Source organism: Leucopleurus acutus, assembly GCF_964270905.1.
Source record: "Leucopleurus acutus genome assembly, chromosome: 8".
Classification (NCBI taxonomy): Eukaryota; Metazoa; Chordata; class Mammalia; order Artiodactyla; family Delphinidae; genus Leucopleurus; species Leucopleurus acutus.
In genome coordinates this window covers 95369045-95389787 of record NC_139151.1, presented here as the reverse complement: position 1 = coordinate 95389787, position 20743 = coordinate 95369045, and the positions used below count along the sequence as shown (strand labels likewise).

The window sequence follows — 20743 nt, the reverse complement described above, 5'->3', positions numbered from 1 at the left end:
GAGGTGGCTGGGCTCAGCCTGAGCTCAGGGCCCTTCGGGAGCTGGGGGCGGGGGTGGGGTGGGCACTCACAGGTGGTATGAGCTTTGTAGAGGCCCGGAGGCCCTGGCAGGGAAAGTGAGGGAGGCCCAAGATGAGACAGAACCCTCCGCTCCGAGGATGGGCACCCTTCCTGGCCAGAGGCTTACCACCACCCCCCCCAGCCCCACTCCCTCCCAATCCCTGGGCAGCCCGCTCTGTCCTCCATAGATGAATCTGATCCCATATATTACGATAAACTGCATTTGCCTCTCCCCGTAACCCCCACCCTCCCCCACCCTCGGCCAACAGCCCCCCGCTTCCCCATCCTCTGGTAGTGGCAGGTGCCCCTCCTCAAGTAGTGCCATGTCCTGTCAGCAGCCAGCCGTCCTGGCGCTGGCCCCAGGGCCCAGGGGATGCAGAGGGCAAGGCAGCGCTGCTACTCCAGGTAGATATCTTCTGTGGGGCAGGTGTACTCCACGAACTGCTTGTAGAACTGCTGGAACGCTCTCCTAGGAGGCAGGCAGACACACCAGAATGACTGGGGAGGAATAGGATCTCGACCCAGGGTTTTCACACTGGAGCCTCGGGGTACCCGGATGGGGCTGCGCCTCCCCCAGCCAGAGCTGCTCAGCTCTGTTCTTCGCACACGGTGTTTCCTGAGTGAGATTTCAACTGAAGAAAGGGCCCAGCAACCAAGAAGTTTGGACCTCAAGACCACCCAGCCCTCTCTCCAGGCCTGTGTGACCCAAGGACGCCATGCCGAGTGCCGGGGAGGACTGAGGGATGCTGCCAAGCATGAGGAACGTGTTCAGGGCCTGAGACCGGGGCTGGCTACAGGGCTGGGTGCTTGGCAGGACACACACACACATACCCCACGGATTCTGCCAGGGCTTTGGTGGATTCTTCAGACACAAAGACATGGCAGGCGAACCGGTGGTCGGCAGGGTGCTTGGTGATGAACCCAAAATACCTGTGGGAGGACAGCAGTCTGTCTGGGCGGGACAGGGGCTCAGAACCCTCAGGCACACGTGTGGACCCACGCCCTGAACCACCACCCACGCCTTGAGCTCTTCCCCGTCGTGTTCTTACTTGTTGTTCTTTGGATGGTATCCGCAGAAAGAGATGTTTTTTAACTGGAAAAAGTGGCTACATTTATTCCCCTAGAGGAGGGAGGAGAGAAGAGGGTGGTCATCAGCCTGCAGGGGAACAGGTTGGAGGTCTGACGGGAGAGCGGGGCCAGGCCGGGACAGTCACCTTGGCCTCCTGGGAGTCGTCAGCCTTGACGCCTATCTTCACGCCCCGCACGCTGATCTCTAGGACGCAGCTGGAGGGCGGGTTAAAGTGCACGGTGAGCCGGCGGGTGGTGGCAATCTGTGGGTGAGGGATGGGAACATGAGGTGCTGGGTGGCCCTCTCCCCAGGAGAAGATGGGGACCGGGCCGGGGGTGGGCACCCTTCCCAGTGGAGCAGGTACCTTTTGCATAGCGGCACAAAGGACGTCATTGCCCTTGTGATAGGGAACCTGGACTGAGCCCAGGAACTTCACCCGGAACTGGTCCACCCAGTCGCTGTTTTTGGTCAGGGCTGGAAAGCAAGCGTGGAGTGAGGAGTGGCAGACGCAGCAGAGGATGCACCACCCAGGGCTGCCCCGACTTGGCTGGGCCTCACTTTTCTCGATTATGAAATGGACCTGAAGTCACCACTGCCCGGCCCCCTCCCTGGGTGGTTGAGATCTGAAGCACAGGTCCGCCCGGCAGCAAATGGGGACCCAGTGGCACCAGGTGGGGGGAAGGAACACTACCTGCCATATGTTCAGGCTCCTTGGTGACCTCGATGGCGTAGTAGGCAGGAAAGATGCCCCGGGCACCTGTGCGCATGTTGTAGGCCTCATACCAGTAGTCCTCAGCCTGCAACTCCACCAGCAGAGGGTCATCCACTTCCAGCTCAAGTTCGTCTTCATGTCGAGGCACAAACCTGTCCCCAACAAGGGCCTGTGAGGAATTCACCACCCAGGCCCCTCCAGCCAGCCATCTACTCCCCACCCTGAGGTCAGGGGGTTGCGTCGGCATCGCTGGTTCAATAAACGTTTGCACAGCGTCCCACGTGCCTGTCACTCCCTGGGGGTGGGGGGTGAGACCAAGGTCAATCAGACATGCATCTGCCATGGAGGAACTTGCAGCCCAGGGAGCAAGTGACCAGGGCCACTGGTAAACTGTGAGAGGTCACAGGAAGCGAGTATTTCCACATGGAGGAGGGTGAGGGGTAGTGGGTTTTGTGTGTGGTCAGGTGTCTCTGTTGGGCACTCTCCTGGGCCCCTGCCCCGGCCAGATTAGGTGCTCAGTCCTGGGCTCTGGGCAGCACAACACCTTGCTCCGAAATCATCCACTCCGTCCCTGAACTCCGAGTTCCTAGAGGGTAGACACTGTCCACCTGGGGCTGAGTGGTGGGACTGGGTCTAGGCCAGGGGGTGACGGCAGAGGCAGGGAGGGTTTGGCCCCAGCTGCTGCCTGGCCAGCCCGGCCCTGGGGCTCTTACCGGAATACGGCCCGATGGCTCTGTTCCTGCTCCTCCCCGTTGATGACGCAAGAGAAGAGCCCGAAGGACTCCGCACCTGTAGATGAGGGGGGCGGGCTAGGAAAGGGTGGTCCCAGCTCCAGTTGAGGCTCGCGGGGCAGGTAGAGCGCTCGGTCCTAACGCATTGAACCAGATGGACCTGAGGCCGCCTCCCGGGGACACCCTCACCCCGGTCCCCACACGGCTCCCTGCTGCCGACTTACTGGAGGAGCGAGAGCGGCCACTCATGAAGACGTTCAGGAACTTCTTGGAGAAGTGGACGTCGGGTTCATCGGGCGTGGAGTCCTCAGAGAGGCAGGCGGGGGGCCGAGGCCGGGGGGCCTCCTCGTACTCCTCCCCAATGGCCGACTCGTAGGGGGAGGAGGCAGAGGCGCAGTTGTCGTAGACGGTGGCCGAGTCGCTCTCGTCGCTGTAGTCGCCGAAGCATGGCCGCAGGCTCACCAGCTCCAGCTGTGCGTGCTCATCCACCACCAGCGTATACTTGACCGAGTCGTAGGACAGGGCGCTGGTGTCCGAGCTCAACGAGGCCCGTGGAGGCGGCGGCGGCTCGCCCAGGCTCCCCCGCCATCCTCCACCTGGCAGCTCGGCCCGCTCCGGGGACGACAAGCAGTCGAAGCCCTCGTCCTCCTCGCTGATGGAGGGGTGTGGCCGCCCTGCAGTTGCCGGGTAAGCGGCAGGGTCTGGGTCGGAGCTGACCGACATCCGGCTCTCAGCTGGCGGCAGGAAGGCGGAGTTGGGCTCTGCAGGGTCTGGGGGCCTCTGCACTGGTGTCAGGTAGATCTCCTCGGTGGCCTCCAGCCGCACGTCCGCCTGGTAGTGGATGCGGTCTCGATGCGAATGGCCCCGGCCAGCCGGTGGAGCAGCAGGGGGGCCGCCGGGAGGTGCCATCTGGGTGGCAGCGCTTCGGCGGCAAGGGCTGTCGGTGGAGGTGCCTCGGTCCTTGGTGGGGGCGGGGCTGCTTGGGGGCGGCAGCTCATCGCTCAGGCAGATGTGCTCATGTGGAGGCGTCTGCTCCCCTGGAGAGCAGGCAGGGCAGTGCTGAAGGCAGGTGCCTCGCCCCTGACTCCGAGGCTACCTGCTCCCTCCACTCGGCATGTGGACACAGACACCAAGATAGAGCCTCCGGGGCAGTAGGCCTACGGCAGGCTCTGAGGCCAGTCCTCTCACGCCAGCCACAGCCCACAGCGGCTGGGCCTGCTCAGACCTGTGGGACCGGCAGTTCACCTCTACCCAGCAGGCTGGAGACTGCTGGTTTGCTCTCTGCAGTGGGGACTGAGGGCACGTGGAGGTCCAGGTAAGGGAAACGGTCACGACTTACCTGTCTTCAGTGGTGAGGATGATCTCGACACCCGATCCTGCCAACTGTGCTTCTTGCCCAGGGAATTATTATTCAGTGTGTCCTGTGCAGGGAACAAAAGGCCCTTGTGACAGCAGCGCTCAACAGTGCCCGGCACAGGGAGGCCCTGGCCCTGCCCCCATCAGGCCATCCCTAGGCCATTTGCTGCTCCCCCCACCCCTTAATACTTGCCAAGGGCCTCACCCCCAACCCTCTGGAGCAGGCGGAAGGGGTGGCAAGTCACAGCCCTCCCAGCCAGGGCTATTGGTGCGAGACAGACCACCCCCTTGGCTCAGGGAAGCTGGCCAACCCTCAGGGGGATGCTCTCATCAGCCTCAACAAAGGTGGTGATGGCCAATGTGAATGGTGGTGAGTGGGGGGAGGGGCGGGGAGAAGCAAGAGCCATCCAGGGACAGAGCCAGACCGCCAGTCCCCGACACGCAGGGTTTACAAGGAAGATGCCCACTTCCAGCCCAACTCCCCTGGAGCTCAGGAACATGGCCTAGGGAAGGGGCAGGGACATTCTAGGAGAGCCAGGAGGAAGGCTCTCCCCAGCAGCTCCCCTGGCTTGGGGGACTGGGATGAATCATACAAACGACGAATCCAGAACATGGTTTCCCCACCCCCCCAAGAGCACGTGACAGAGGAGTGACAGATGTAGTTGTCAGAGGCCTCCTTCCTGGATCTCGGGGCCACCCACCCCACATTCTCAGGCCCCTGGGACCCCTCTCCACGATGCCTACATACAAGGTCCCCTGCACACAACTTAGCCCCCTCCCCTGAGGACACCCTCACAGGCTCCCGCATGCGTGAGTCTGGCTGCCAAAACCCACCCGAGAGGATCCTGGGAAAGGGACCAATCCTTTCCCTGCAGCCCCTGCACCCTCCACCAGCAGGCCCAGCTCCCTGAGCCGCTCCTCTGTACCTCTCCAGACTGGGCCTGGAAGACAATGGGCCCGGCCGGCTCTCCCCAACCCTATTCAACCCTCCTTGGCATCCAGCCACCCAGTCCAGGGGCCCTAGGCCCCCAACCCAGCCAGGCAGCTCCACCTCCCACTTCTCTTCCCTGCCTTCTGGGAATCCCCAGCTGCCCACATTTCAAACCATCCCCAGCTCTTCACAATTTCCCATGACTTTCCCCCAAACTGACCACTTCACATGCCTTTTTCTTCAGGCCCCGCTTCTGACCCACCTTCGCCGGGAACCCCATACCCTTGCACGCCCTCAAAGCCCTGTTCTCTTACTTCCCTACTTCTCTCTTCACCCGCATCCTTCCACTGCCCCTCTCAGCCCTTTCATTCCTTCAGCCTCTCCTCTCAAGGCTTCCAACCCAGCCAGCGCCGCTCGGCCCCTCTCCCTTAGGACAGACTCTACTTGCCCTCAGCGACCACCTCCCCAGGGACCTCCCCCGTGGGAAGCTACGGAAGGTGTCAGCAGGCCCGAGACTTCTCCCTCCTCCGGACTGGCAAGTGACTCTTCCGCAGCCCCTCCTGCTCCCCGGCCCGTCCGGGCCTGGACCCTGAGACGGCCGGCGCCCCGAAGACCTCCCGGGGCCCTGCCCCGGGGCACCGCCCCCTAAGCCCCGCCCCCAAGCCGCTGGCTCCTCACCTGAGACCGCGGCACCTGCGGGAAGAGGTTGAGCGTGGTGGGCCGCTTGGGCCGGTACGTATCCCCGCCGCCCGGGCCCTGGCCCTGACCCTGGCCGCGGGGCGCCGTCTCCTGGTGGGGCTCCGCCTCAGGCGGGCCCGCTACCGGCCGCCGCGCCGCACGCTCCTCCTCGTCCTCCTCTTCGTCGTCCTCAGCGCCAGGAGTGTCCCCCGCCGCGTCGATCAGGTCCATCTGCAGCATCTCGGCCTGCAGCCGGCTCCCCCCGCCGCCACCGCCGCCGCCGCCGCCGCTGCCCCCAGACAGCAGCCCGGCGCGTGGGGGCTGCTCGGCGCGGACAGAGGGGCGTCAGGGGGCGGGGAAGGGGCAGGGCCAAAGCCGCCGCGCACCGCCCCCCACGCGGGCGAGTCCATTCCGCGGCCGCAAAGAGGGGGACAGAGGGAACGGAGCAGGAGCCCCGCGAGAGGACCGTGCCCTCCCGCGCCTTCGAGAATGCGCGAGGCCGCCTCCTCCCCACGTCAGGCGGCGCCTTTTGCAGTCCACACTTCTCCCCTCCCCACGGTCCCCCCTTCCCGACTCTTTGCACCCTCCCGTTCCCTTGGCAACGGCCAGTGACCTCACCCGGGTAGTAAGCCGAGCCCAGAGTGAGGTCACCGCTGTTGCCATGGGGACGGAGGGTCGCCGAGGAGTTCGGGCCCCACAAGGGATGGCGACGGGGTTTTGAAGGGGGCAGGGAGGAAAACTGAGGAAACAGTCTCAGCCAGGAGGGCCTCAGTGCAGACAGGAGGACCTGAGCGCGACTGGAAGAGGGATGCTGAGGGGGAGGAGCAAGTGGCGGGCACCTGGACGAGGCAGTTGCATCCCCACCTTCCTCGGTCCTCAGGCTGAGGCCCCTCCAACCTGAGGTTTTCTCTCAGGCCAGCCTAACTTTGAGAACCCCGTTCAGAGCCCCGTTCTAGTTCCAGCTCTACCATTAACTCCCTGGCACCTTGGACAGATCCTCTGACTCCCCAATTCCCCCACCAGTTAACTGTCTCCCCGCTTCCCTGAGAGGTGAGGACTCACTGGCAAGAGTACTTGATGGCCCCCTGGAGCTTGTCTAAGGCCCCACAGGGTACGCCCCGAGCTAGTACTGCCTCAGGGTCCTGCTCGTTGCAAGGACCACCCTCTCCAAGGCTCTGCTTGTGCAAGTGGGAGTCGAGAAGCTATCTTAGTCCAGAATCAGTGGCCTCTGCCTCCAGCGCTTCCTGGCCTGGCCAGAGGGTGGCAGGTTGGAGTACAGGGTACTGGAGGGTTAGCCCCACCCCTTGGTTTCTTCTTGCCTGGCAGAACTTACAGAATCTCTGGGGGCAAAAGGAGATCAACATAGAGGCACCCCATCCCAGCTCACATGGCAGCTCTCCTTTGCTAACCATTCTCCCAACACCATGTCTACTTCGGCTACCCACCCTCCGGGGGCTGAGAGAAGCTCTGGGCTCTGCAACCTAGCTCCGCACTTGCCTTCCGTCTCCTGGCTAGCAGCCCCTTCTTCCTGGGGCGGGGGGGGGGGGGGGGGGGGTGTTGGGGGTGGGAGGGAGGCCCAAGCGGGAGGGGATATAGGCATACATATAGCCGATTCACTTCATTTCACAGCAGAAACTAACACAACACTGTAAAGCAATCATACTCCAATTAAAAAAAGAAAAAAGACATAGGGGGATCCTTATCTGACTCAGTCTCTCCAGATGCCGGGGACCTCCTGGCAGGAGTCAGAACTTTGGGAGCCGAGAGAGCCATCTGTCCTATGACAAAGCCATGGGGCCCAAAGCAGCAGCAATGCTGGATTAACCTTCTAGAGGGACCTTTAGGACGGTGGGCCAGAGAGGGTCTTCGAGGCTGTGTGGTGTGTTTGGTGCCATGGTAGCCAAGGGAGTGCTCTGCCCCAAAGCACTGCAGATTCCACCAGACTCCACCCTGCTCTGCCTCAGGCCCTCTGCCAAGGCAGCTTTGGAAAGGATTTAGGGTAGTCCTGAGGCTTCCCTTAATTCTGGCCCTAACTGCTGCTGTCCTAGGCCTCAAGACTTCCTGCTCTCTCCCTTCTTGTGGGCAGTCGAAGGAGCTATCTCCTGCCTTAGCCCCTGGCAAAATAAATAATAAATTAAGAATCTGAGCACTCAAGATGTGCCAAGCATTGTACTGGATGTTTCCTGCATGTTATTGCATTTAATGAGGGTGCCACACAGACCCTGAAAGCCCCTCTAGATACGGGGACACCTTCAGTCCTGTCCCTACCCATCCTGCCACTCCACTCAGGGAGCCCACCCTTACCCGTAAGGACAGGGTGTCTTTGCACTGCAGGCTGATGCCGCACTCATCGGTGATCTCGGAGAGGTCTTCATCCTCAAACTCCTCCAGGCTGATGTCATGGGTGAGCCTGGTGGGGACAAGAAGCCAAAGTTACCACTCAGGGGATTGCTGCCAGCGGGCCGAGGCCCCCCTGATGCCTCCCTAGTACCTCTTCCAAGGGGCAGCCCCTCGAAGGCAGATCACAACCCCCAGAGGATGGGACCTGGGGTCTACCTGTGCCAGTGCAAGGGGTACTGAACAGGCAGGGCAAGAGTTTGAGGCTCATGTCAAAAGGCAGGCCTCCTAGGGTGGCAGTGGAAGGGGAGGCTCCAGGTTACCCCAGCTCTTCCCAGCTGGGAGTTGTCCACCCTGCTGCCAATCAGGAGGCCATGCCTAGAAGGCCCAGCTGGTCAGAGCCTTGGCTCTGCCAGAGAAATGGCTCCCAGGGTCAAGGCAGGTGCCAAGGCCAGTTCACCCATGGAAGAGGCAGAGAGTTGAGAAGAGACTCCAAGGGATGCCTGGAGGGGGGCTCCCTGTGCACAGCAGTGACAAAACCCCCAAGGTGCTGGCAGAGGCCCCACCCCAGCCTCCGAGGAGAGCGCCATGTCCCCAGCCCAGGAAGTCCCACGCCTCGTAAGCCCTGGGAGCGAGTGCAGGGGAGTCTGGTGTCAGTCTAGTTTCAGCCTCTTCTAGGAGAGACCATGCCCCTGTTCTGTGTCCTTGGTCTCATCAATTCGAACACAAAATCCTCTTGCCTGGCATGTGGGCCCCGAACAGGAGGCCGCCCAGCTGGGGGCAGGGACAGGGGGATGTGTCCTGAACGCAGGAAGCAGATCAAAGCACTTCAGCGAGGGAACGCTAACTGGCTGTGTTAGAACCCTCTCCCCCCAGGCCAACCCTGGGCCCCAACCCCAGACTGCAGGACTGTGCCAGCCCCTGAGGTGCCTGCTGGTCCCCTCACCTGCTCAGCCCCTGCCCCGGGGACCCCGCCCGGTTTGGTGTGGGTGGGACATTGGGAGAATTCTGCTAATGAAGTTGGGGAGAATTCTGAGTCTTTTCTTCAGTAAGAACAAGAGACGGAGGCATAGAGAATGGAGACCCACTAGTCCAAGGTCACCCAGGAGAGGTGGTGGACTCAGCCCCAGGGGGATCCTCGGAGGCCACACCCTCTGCCTCTCACCTCAACCAGACCAAACGGAGACCCGGAGCTCCATGGAGCTGCCCCAGTACTTCCCCTCCCCCACACCGGTCCCCACACCCCTACCAGCTCTCCCACTGATCCTCCAACCAGCTGTCATTGTCTGGGCTGGAATCCATCTTCAGCACCAGCTGCATGGAGAGCCCAGCCCGGCTGGGGGGCTGCGGGGCCCCGGGGCCGCCCTCTCATGCCCAGAAGGGTGGAGGTGCCAGGGCTCCGGACAGGGCTGGGGCCTCGGGCCTCCACCGCCTGGGTCTGCCTTTCTGAGTCCAGCCCGCTGCAGAAGGCTGGGGAGCTCATTAAAAATAGATGGGCTGGGAGAAGAGGCAGCGGCTGCCGACCCGGCCCCGGTCCCAGCTCTTCCCAGCCAACCCTCGGCTGCAGGCAGCTTCCTCCCCTGGCCCTTCGCGCTGCCGCTGCCGTCAGCCTCCCGCCGCGGGATCAGGTTACTGCAATCGATGCCACGGCTCCACCTGCCCTTCCAATGCCCCTGTCGGGGGCTGGGGTGGCCCCCCTCCCTGGCCCAGGCTTGTAAGCAGACAGCAGAAATCTGGGATGTTTCCCCGCAAAAGCCAGCCCCTGATCTGCTTTAAAGGGCCAGCACCACAATTAGGGCTCCTGGTAGCAAGATGGAGGGGCTTCCAAAATCCTCCACAAATGGACGCTCCATCCGCACAGCTATTCGCTCACCCCCATACCTCATCAGAGAGGTTTCTGTGGGCCCAGGCAGCCTTCACACAGTGCTGCCTGGGGTGGGTCTGGGCTGCCTCTATTGCCCACCTGGGTGCCCCCCCCCCAGGGCTCCATCCTTCAGTACCCATCCAGGAAGTGCGGAGGCGCTACAGCCAGGGCTAAGGCCAGATCATATGTGGATATCTCACAGCAGGGCAGGAAGGGCAGCTGGGGAGCTAATGAGCCTCCTGGCACTGCGGGGTGGCGTAAGCAGAAGCTGGAAGGTCCCTGGAGAAACAGCGGGGGGCGGGGGAGCTGGATGGACATTGTGCTCTTTAAGGCCTCTCCTGACCTGCAGCACGAGGGTGGTAGGTTCCCAGGGCTGGGGGAGGGTGTGGTGTGGAAGTAGGGGTAGGGTGGGGAGGACAGCCCAGCCCAGCCCAGAAGCCAGAGCAGCACACGGCGGCATCTCTGGCCCTGGGATGAGAACCCAGTGGCGGGCACTAAGCAAATGGTTAATATACACACTGGCTGCCTGGCCAGTCACAGAGAAGTCACTCCTGGGACTCAGTCAGCACCAGGCAGCTGCAGGACCACTGGGTGTCTAACCCAGAGGTGCCCTCAGACGCCCCCCGCTCTGCCGGTGACCTCTGCACACATCTGCATCTCCTCGTCCTCACTGACCAGCCTGGTCTAGCTCCTGCCTCTGCAGTCCCAGACCCCCGCACTGGCCTGCCTGCCTCAGTTTCCCCATGCCAGCACCGTCCCACCCCACCCGCCACTATCAGGAGGAGCTGTCCGATATGCCGCCCTTTCGCCCCCGACTCAAAACCCTCCAAGATGCCCTGCTAGTGGCCGACTCCTTGGCCTGGCATCAAGATCTGCAGCTCCCTGCGCGACTGCCTGCCTCTGGCGCCCGCCTCCCCAGGGTCTAACCCAGCGCTTGGATGGAGCACACGGCAGGCTCTCAACCTGTGCTTGTTGGTAGAAGGCTCAGTTAAGCCTGCTCCTCCAGGAAGCCCTCCTGGCCCCCTGTGTCAGTGCCTTACAGCCCTCCGGGCAGCACTCACTGGTCCCCTGTCATTCCCCTTGCTCGTGACTGGCATCACCCTCTGCGTGGAGGCGAGGCAGTGTTGGGGAGCAGACAGGACGAGGCCTGCATCAGACGCCCTCCCTCCCCTCTCAGGAGGCTCCAAAGATAGATGGAGCTCACACCCTGCCCCCACGCTGCACCCAGCCGGTGGTGAATAAAGGTCCCCTCCCTCCCAGTGAGGTCTGGAGGGCAGAGCTGGTGAGGTCATCTTGCATACACCAGGCACCCAGTGCGTGTCTGCTAGATGTCCGTCAAGGACAACCTCAGCCCCCACGGGCTCCTCTCAAACCAAAGTGTTCAGGGCAGACCTGCAGGATCTGGCTTGGACCTGGCCTGGGGCTTCTCAGCTCATCTCTACACCTGATCTCAGCATCACCCGATATTCCCACTTCCTGGGACAGCAGGTCTGGGGGCAGGCAGGGACAGCTGTATCAGATGAGGAATGAGGTTAACTGAGGGCAGTGGTGGAAAGAGCACTGGGCTGGGGCTCAAAAGCCTGCACTTGGGACTTCCCTGGTGGTTCAGCGGTTAGGAGTTTCCACTGCAGGGGGCATGGGTTCGATCCCTGGTTGGGGAACTAAGATCCCACATGCAAGCGCGGCACAGCCAAAAAAAAAAGCCTGCACTTGATCCCTGGCTCTGGTGGGGTGGGTTAAGGGAGCTCCTTAATTATTTTTTTCTCATAAGCAGGCAAGATGGTGGAATGGCCGCCATATCAGGCTCAGAGGCAGGAGGCCTGAGATCAAATCCTGATTCTTTCGCTTATGAGAAGCAGCTGCCCCGTCTCCTGAGCAGCTGCTGTGCCCTGGCCACCAACCTTCTTTATGCTCTGCATCTCCCTTCATCCTCACTCCAGCCTTGGAAGAGGGTTTTTATTCTGTCCATTTTACAGATGAGGAGCACTAAGGCTCAGACTTAAGATGCCACAGGTCCGCCATTTCCCCACATATAAAATGAACCCTCCCCATGTCTGGGTGCTGGTAAATTTAACTGAGTGGAGTGTTTGTGAATTGCAAGGTGCTGTCAGGTCACAACCAAGGATCAAGGGGCTTTACTGATTATGGAGTCCCCTTTGCAAGTCATACTCCCCCCACCTCCCATCCCCCAGCCCCAGCCCCAGCCCCAGCCCTGCCCTTTCCTCCTGCTTTTCCAGACACCAGGTGTTCTGGGTCTCTCCGCCGAAGCCCTGGGATACCCTTCATGGAGGGAAAACTAAACAGACCCTTTGTCCCTCCAAGCTCAAGAAGGGCAACTATGGGGAGGAAGGAAAAGATGGAAGGGAAGAGGGAAGGAAGGAAGGAAGGAAGGAAGGAAGGAAGGAAGGAAGGAGGGAGGTTCCCTCCTGAAGCCACTGACCCACCTTCCCCATGGAGACCTGAGCCCTGAGCGCCACGAGGCCACCTCTAGACCTGGAGACCCCAGCCCTTCGGAGGCAGCCGTCGCTGATCAATCAGACCTGCTTGCCCATTCCGGTGAGATGGTTCCTGAGGTCTCATCCACATTAGCATTTGGTGACTCGATGTCACGGGTTTGGTCTCTGGAGACCTCCCTGACCTTTGGTGTCTATCTTTATATTCCAGGCCCCCTCTTCCACGTTAACCTCATCGCCTCCTGCTCCGGTGCCCCAGTCCCTTCCTCTGGCCGAGCTGGCCCCTCACTGCACTCTGAACATGCCATCCTCAGGCTCCCCTTCCGAGCCGAGCTCCCCTAAATGAACAGACAAGCCTCTGGTGTTCCGACGTTCATGTCATGGCCTTTTCCCTTGCCACGTGCTGTCACATCTCCCTGTTCGCCTCGTTCCACCTACAGCAGCTCTTTCTAATCTGCCGTTTCAACCCAGTAGTAGGTGGAGTTAGAAGTGCATGCGAAGGGAGGGTTAAGTGGTAAAGTGCTGAGGCTTTAGCTGAGCAAGGCCAATCAGAGCCAGGCGTCTGGTTGCTCAGAGGCCATTCCTGTCTTCCTGCTCCTGGCTCTCCTCCTGGAGTGAGGTAAGGATGCCAGCGGAGTGACCTTGGGTCCTGACCATGGTGTCCCACGGGCCCCTCTCATGACAGGGGGCATCTGTGGTCCAAGGGTCCAGCCTGTCTCTCTGCTGCCTTCTGAGTGCTGAGCAGAGCTGCCCAGTGGGCTCTCGGACACGTGCCCAGGCTGCCCTACTCTAAGCAGCTTCCCCGCTTCCCTCAGGCTCCCCTACAGGCCATTCTCCCAGGGGCCACCAAAACCAACATTTGAAATGCAAATCTGGTCTTGTCACCCCTCCCCAGCTCAGAATCCTAACAGCTTCCCCCAACCCTTAGGAAAAGGGGCCAAAATTCTCACCTGCGGCCCCTCCCTTCCCCTCTGGCCTAGTTCATTGCCGCCCCCCCCCCCCAACTCTCTAGGCTCCCTTATCAAAGCCTCCTCTCACCTCCCTGATCAGGCCAAGAGCCCTGCTATGGGCTGGGTCCCTCTTGCTGGTGTCCTGGGTCACTGTAATTTTTACCTTTGGGCTCTGCAGCCAGTGGTGGGCTCCCCTTGGAGGCAGTCCATCCCTGAGGGCAGGATCGTGTCTCTTGACCAACAATGGGTGGTGCCTGATACAACAGGTACTTAATGAACATTGTTGAATGAATGAACCACTGGTGTCCCCAGGTCTTTCTAGATTTCGCCCTTGGAAATCTTTACGTCAGTTCCCCTTTCAACTCAACTTCCTGTGTCCCCACCCCTCACCTGCATCAGAGTCTGGGGTGGGATGTGGAGGCCTCGGGGAAGGTGGCACTGGCTGGAATGGGGGCGAGCCAGGCCCAGAGTCACCCTCAGAGCCCTCTCTCCATCCCACCCCCAGCTCTGGGTGGACCTTGGGGTCAGGCCGGGTTTGTTCCTCTGTTCTAGAATTCCCTTCTCAACTGTGTCCACACTGAGGTCATCTTCACTGAAAACTGAAACCAACCCAAGAAACAAGTCTCAGGAGAAAACCCTTACTTGGGGTTATCATGTGTCTCATCTGTTTAAACACCGTGGTGCTGATATGGAGCAAGAACCCTGGGATCTGGTGACTCGACTTTCAGGAAACTATCCTGAGAAAATAATCCCACCCAGCGAAAGACCTTTATACACAAGGATGTGTGCTCTGGTAACGGCAAACAGCAGAGCGGGTATGACTCTCCTTTGGGATGAACGTTATAAAGTCTGTGAACTGGGACTTCCCTGGTGGTCCAGTGGTTAAGAATCCGCCTTCCAATGCAGGGGACGCGGGTTCGATCCCTGGTTGGGGAACTAAGATCCCACATGCTGCGGGGCAACTAAGCCCGTGCGCCGCAACTACTGAGCCCGTGCGTCACAACTGAGACCCGACGCAGCCAAATAAATAAATAAAGTCTGCGTATTAATGTAGAAAATGGCAACGAATACAATGAGCAGAAGACAGAACGTGTGACCTTATGGCTCCACGTGTTGCTTCACACGCAGGAAGAAACACCGACAAAACACGGCTGTGAGATGTGGTGGGATCTGGGGGCTCTTCTCTCCTAGTCCTTGCTGGGTCACACCTCCCACCAGCCGCCTCCGGGGCCTGGCTCTGGCCCCTCACAGAGCTGGGTTTCCTGAGGGCATGAGACCCAAGGCCCTGTACCCTGTAGGCACTAAATAAATGCCTATTAGAGGCAGTGCTGGTTGACCCAGGCCCTGGGTGTTCCAAGAGAGCATCTGGTGCCGGATGAGGCAAGGCCCACGGTCGATGCTCCCAGAGATTTCCTGAGCAGGGTCAGGGGCCAGAGGTGGCACCCAGGATGGGCAAGAGCCCCTGGAGTGGGGACGGGGCCAGGGAACCAATCTGTAGGATCCACTGGGGCCCCAGGGATCCAGAGACCAAATTTAAGGCTCTGACATCCAGGAAGGGGGGTTGAAATCCTGCCCTGGCCACAACCGGCTGTGTGAGGCGAGTCCACGTTCTGTCCCTGCACTGGAGGTTCATCGCAGCTGGCCGGGGCAATGCCCAGGGGCTGGGGCGCAGTGGCCCCGGCAGCCGCAGCTCTTCATCCCCCACCCCGCCCCACAACGTGGCTGGCCCCCGGCCTCACCCTTCTCTCTGTCTCTCTGGGTGAGACGCTCTCCCTGAGGCTTCAGGCCATCGCGCACTCTCGAAGTGGAGACTCCCAGGGTCTTTGGCCCCAGCCCCATCCTCTCCTTTGAGCTCCAGACCCCAAACCAACTGCCTGCTTGAACCCTCCAATTGGCTCCCCCAGTGATCGCCAAGCTCAGATTCAGCAGGCCTCCGAGTGACTTCACCACCCTGCCCGCCAAACCTCTCATCTCCTGCAAGGCACCCCCTCCCTCGGGACCTAGCATCATCCTGGACTCCTGTCTCTCCTCCCCCCTCACACCAGGTCCCTCAGAAGTGGGTTAAGCTACCCTCCCAGCCGTCTCCCAGCCTCCCTGTCCACTCTCTACCTGGCAGCTGAGATAACATCTTTTTTTAAAATTAATTTATTTTTGGCTGCACTGGTTCTTTGTTGCTGCGTGCGGGCTTTCTCTAGTTGTGGTGAGCGGGGGCTACTCTTCATTGCAGTGCATGGGCTTCTCATTGCGGTGGCTTCTCTTGTTGCGGAGCACGGGCTCTAGGCACGTGGGCTTCAGTAGTTGTGGCGCATGGGCTCAGTAGTTGTGGCTTGCGGGCTCTAGAGCGCAGGCTCAGTAGTTGTGGCGCACAGGCTTAGTTGCTCCGTGGCACGTGGGATCTTCCTGGACCAGGGCTCAAACCCATGTCCCCTGCATTGGCAGGGTGATTCTTGACCACTGAGCCACCAGGGAAGCCCCCGAGATACCATCTGATACCGTCATTCCCTGGACTTCTGCTGGCTGCCCCTGCTTGCAGGTGGACAGGCCAGGGTCCCAACACGACCTTCGCGTTCCTGCATGCCCTCTCTCCGCGCTTGTGCCAGACCGGGCGTCACACACCCTGCTGGCTCGCTCCTGCCTTGAGCCCTCCCCCCGGGCCGCTCCCTCCCTCTTCTCTTCCCTCTTCACCCTTCCTCCTCTTGGGTGACACTCACTCACCAGGCCTGGGCGGAGCTGACCCTTCCCTGACCCAGGGCTCCTCCAGGCCCCTGACCCGCACACCTACGGCCTATCTGGTAAGGCCTTGTCTGTCTGTCTGACTACACTGACCACACGTCTGCACGACGGGCCAGGCCCCTGTCAGTGGCTCTGGAGTGTCTCAGTGAGCCTGGCAAAGTGCAAGCACTTGTAGGTTTTTTGGGGGGCTGTGCTGCACGGCTTATGGGATTTTAGTTCCCTGACCAGGGATCGAACCCAGGCCCTCGGCAGTGAGAGCACCGAGTCCTAACCACTGGACGGCCAGGGAAATCCCACAAGTACTTGTTGAATGAACAAAGAAACAGCTGACTGCATAGAACCTTGTGAAGAGATGAGTAGGGAGGGCCCTTGTCTCTCAAGCCCCAGGCAGTGTGGAGGCAAGAACACCACCGCCCCGCAAAGGGGTCCTGAGGCCCCGGTGCTGCCCCAGCTCTGCGGCAACTTGCTGTGTGTTCTCGGGAAGCCACTCACCCTCTCTGTCTCCTTCTAAGTAAAAGGGGAGGAGGATGGGCTGGACGAGCTGACCTCTAAGGCCCTTCTCACCCGCGCTCCCCTTCCACACACCCAGGGCAGCTGCTCACTTTACTTCCCACGAGCCTCCCATGTGGGCTGTCCCACTGTCCCCCTCCTACGTCCCACTGTCCCCCTCCTACGTCCCAGCTCAAGGCATCCGTTGCTAAGTTTCTAAATTCTCTCACAGAATTTCCTTAAAATGAACATGTATCACTTTCATGTTCAATTTTCTTTTATTATTTTGTAAGTTACAGAAGTAACCTATGCTTGTGGTAAAAATAAGAAGTCAAAGAATACAGAAGTATGTGAAGTAAGTGAAAATCCCTCCCCCGACACCAGAGCCAAAGGTAACTACTAGTAACTGGTTGGAGTATTTCTAAAGTCAGGGAAAAAAAAAGAAAAGCACATGTTTATTTAAACCAACTATCAACGAACAAACACTCGCCACTCTCCCAAATCCACACCATGTGTCCCCCTCCACAAACTCTCCTCTGTTGTTTTTACTCCAGGCCCTCTCTTTCCAGGGTGGCTCTGAACTCAGACTGCGCTCAAACCCCAGCTCTGCCACTTATCTAACCTCTTCATGCCTCAGTTTCTTCATCTGCAAAGTGGGGATAACAATAACACTCTGTTTACGTGGTTCTGGGCAGGACTAGATGCTCTTGCACAGAAAGTGCTTAGATTGGCAGCTGGGCAAAGTGAGGGCCTCCCAAAGCGGCGGCGGCGTTTACAGCGTTTTTCTCTGACAGTGTGCACTGTTCTCCTCTGAACTCTCCAATTTTATCTTGAATTAAATAAGAAACCACTAAGGCATTATTGGGCACCTACTCTGTGCTGGGCATTGGGCAAACCAAAATTTAGGTATTGACTCCTTTTGCCTCCTGGAAGCTGACAGTGGTGCTGGGGGCACACACACGCGCACAATAAGAACAACAATAAGAACAGCCCTACGTGAACGCAGCTCTTCACAGCCCTTGAAACACTCAGCATGTGTCTCATCCAAGTCTTAGGACCGCCCTGAGCAGGGGCCAAAGTCGGTGTTGTGGAGGAGAAACAGAGACTCAGGCCTTCAGCACCCACTCCTGGCATGTGGCTAAGAGGACTGAGCCAGGATTGAAACCCAGGCCAGAGCCACTGGAGAGCGGTCCCCACCAGGGGTTACACCAGCGGTCTGTGAGAGGCGGGAGGGGGAGCCAGCGGGGCGGGCCCTGAGGGGCCGGAGACACTGCCCTTATTATTCCCACAGGCGGCCAGGCCGAGGAGTCCTGGAGGGCGGGCCCACGCCTCAGCCTTGGCGTACTGCCACTCTCGCCCACCGGGCTCAGGGCTGAACACACTCCCTGGCTGGCCCGCCTCGTCAGCTCCTCTCCCTAAGGCGTCCATGGTAACCTGCCTGCCAGGGCTGGGGCAGAACGGGAAGCACTGTCACCTGGGGATGGGGTAGCCGGTAGTGGGGGGCCAAGCTGTCCTCTGGGCCAGAGGCAGGGCCTGGAGGTAGAGTGGAATGAACATGCAGACCCCGGTTCCAGTGCAGCCTCAGGCTCTGACTCCCTTGGGGTCCTCGGGCAAGCCACCCTGCCTTCCTGAACCTCAGTCTCCTCATCTACAAAATGGGCGGGCCCATGCCCATGCCCAGGGTGGTTGTGAGGGTGACCTGAGCCAGCACAGGGAACACGCTTTGAGCCGTAATGAGCTATCTAAACGTCCGCTGGTGCGGAGGGCTGACACTTGTTGAGCGCCCGCTTGACGCACATTAAGGAATCAATATTAATTAGCTCACCTAACAGATGGGATTCAGAAAAGACAAGAAGCTGCCCAGGTCACACAGCTAGAAAGTGGTGGAGCTAGGATTTGAAGCCAGGCCTGTCTAAGCTCGGTGCTCTCCCACTACAGAGGGGTCTCCTGGAAGGGAGGCAGCGTTTGCGTCGAGGTGGTGTTTCATGTCAGTGGGGTCAGTCTCAGACCTCAGCCCCGTTACTCTGAGGCACTAACCCCAAAGCCCCCCGGCCCTGGAGCCTTCAGGCTTGGCCTCCTCCATCTGGTCCCCTCCCTCTGGGCTCTTCCAGCTCAGCTCAGGGCCTTGGGGGAGGTTTCTAGTCCTGATGATGCCATTAGAGATTCCCAGGGGTCCCCGCCCACCTGAGGGCCGGGGAGCCAGCAACCCCTTGGTCTGAAGAGGGGCTGGCGCCAGAGCCCAGCTGGGGCCTGGCTGGGGTGGGGGCCCCAGGAGAAAGGAAGGCGCCAGCTCATTAGCTGGAGAAACAATGGGCTGGAATGCCGAGTCCTCTTTCTCGGAGGTTCTGGAGCAGTGACATCCTCCTCTTCCTCCTCTCCAGCCGGCGGTTTAGGAGGGCCAGGTTAGGAGGGAGGGATGTTCACCCCTTCTCCCACAACACCCTCTGCCACTCTCTGAACTCCACCTCCCAATTGCCTAACACCAGATGGGGGCAGGGAGAGAGGTGAAGGAGGAGCTCAGATCAGGGTCCTGGGTAGCTACCCCAGCAGGAACCATCCCACCAATACCCCTGGCTACTCCTGGGTGCTCCAAACCAGACTCCCTCTCTCCCACAGCCGGGCCTAGGATCTCGGTGTTGGGCCTTCTTCTGCACCTGCACACACCTGACCAGGGCCTTCTGCACCTGCACACACCTGACCAGGTAAGGGCTTGCCACAGTTCACGGAGGGTCCTGGCCACGCCAGGCCTGGGAGTTGGGCCCCTCTGGCCAGGCAGGACTGGGGGAGGGGCCTACGACTCCCTCCTTCCTGCACCAAGGCTGTCGGTCGCCCCAGGAAACTGGGACCCGCGGGGCACCCTGGCCTGCTCCCATCTCTGTTCAGAAGCCTTCTGACTGGGCACAGGCAAAGCCCCAGACGGCCTGCCTCCTCCGGGATCTCAACGCACACGCCAGGCCTCGCCGCAGCCCAACGTCGGGGAGAAGGCGGCCTCCGCGCCCACTCCTCCAATTCCAGCTCACGATCTCCTCGCCTAGGACATGGAATGGCGGAGGCAGCCGCACCACGGATATGCAGCGGCCATCAGTCTGGACCTGAGGCTGAGGGGGGGCTCTGGGCGCTCTGTCTCGGAAGGAGACTCCATCCCCACGCCGCCCTCTCGTTCCCGGGGTCTGTGAGCTGGGGGCGCGGGGGTGGGGGAACCCGGACAGGTCAATCCTGACCGAAGGGCGGGTCGCGGCGGCCGGAGTTTCTCACCTGAAATTGGGCGGCGACGCGATATGCAGCCCCAGGAACGGGGAGGCGGCAGGCGGGGACGCGGCCCCCCCGCCCAGGCCGCCGCTCTCTCGCTCCGCCATTCTCCCGCACAGCCCTGGCCATCCGGGCGGAGCGCGGCGCGGAGGCGGCGGCGGCGGCGGCGGCGGAGGGGAAGGAGGCGGGGGCGCGGCGAGAGGCCGCCGCCGCGGGTAAAGGGCTGGGGAGGGAGCGGCGGGCGCACCTGCGCAGGGCAGGGCGCAGTTCCAGACCGCGCACCGCTCTCGGGACTGGCGCGAGCGCCACCGCGCGCGCCCCCGGGTTCCGTGCCAGGGTCTCGTGCGCCCCGCCCCCTGCCCCGCGAGCTCCGCCCCCCCCCCGCGCGCTCTCCAAGGTGCTGAAGTCTCCGCCCCGTGGTCCCCGGGTTTGGCCCAGCCCCGCCCTAAATCCCACACCGGCTCCTCTGCCTGTTCCTCCTACCTCAAAGCCCTCCGTGCCCATGCGGACTCTGCTTCTCGGGGTGGGCCTAGCGCCTGGGTATCGAATAACTAATGGTGGGTCCCTGGTCCCTAGGACCCTAGTGGACCCCCTCGCTGCAGGCGAGGAAATGAGGGTCACGGAGGAAGGCAGAGAAAGGCGAGTGGGTGTTGGGAGTTGGCTCCTAGAGCAGACAGATTTGGAGTCAGGTGGTGTGAAATCACAGCCTGGCTCTCCAAGTGAATAGGTGGTGTGGCCTTGCATTAGTGACAAGAGTCCTAAGGTTTGATTTTTCTCATCTGTGAAATGGGAACAATAATGGTCCATCTCACGGTTGTGAGGATGAAATGTAATACAAATGTGTTGTCACTGGAGGCTGGGAACGCCCCACCTCCAGCTGGGAACCAGGGCTAACCCCACCCTGTCCCCTTACCTTGAGGGGACCCTCTGTCCCAAGAACTCTCCCCAGAGTGTCTCCTCACTAAAGATTGACTCAAGCCCCCCTTCAGCCCCAAACACCTCTGATGGTGAATTGAACCCTTCCTTTTGGCTTCTGACTCTCAGCTTCTCCTCCCGTGTCAGGACTTTCTGCTTTCTCCCTCTCCTCATTTAGCAGCTCAGTTGCATTTCCTGCCGAGCACCCCCTCTGTGC

At 60.6% G+C, this 20743-nt stretch overlaps 1 protein-coding gene across 3 annotated transcripts; it reads right to left on the bottom strand.

Annotated features, from left to right (window-relative positions):
- Positions 1-455: 455 nt before the first annotated feature.
- Positions 456-19718, bottom strand: MAPK8IP1 (mitogen-activated protein kinase 8 interacting protein 1; the record flags this gene model as incomplete). 3 transcript variants are annotated; one of them, XM_082845410.1, is made up of 12 exons in its annotated part: positions 456-528; positions 891-989; positions 1109-1179; positions 1274-1390; positions 1493-1602; positions 1820-1992; positions 2554-2629; positions 2796-3608; positions 3911-3992; positions 5537-5857; positions 7841-7946; positions 19618-19718. In XM_082845410.1, the coding sequence occupies 12 exons, from the start codon at positions 19716-19718 to the stop codon at positions 456-458; spliced, it is 2142 nt and encodes a 713-aa protein (XP_082701536.1). The 3 variants fall into 3 exon arrangements, with proteins under 3 accessions (XP_082701536.1, XP_082701537.1, XP_082701538.1); XM_082845411.1 differs by lacking the exon at positions 19618-19718 and adding an exon at positions 9123-9193; XM_082845412.1 differs by lacking the exon at positions 19618-19718 and adding an exon at positions 9123-9193 and having other exon boundaries at positions 5537-5767.
- Positions 19719-20743: the final 1025 nt, after the last annotated feature.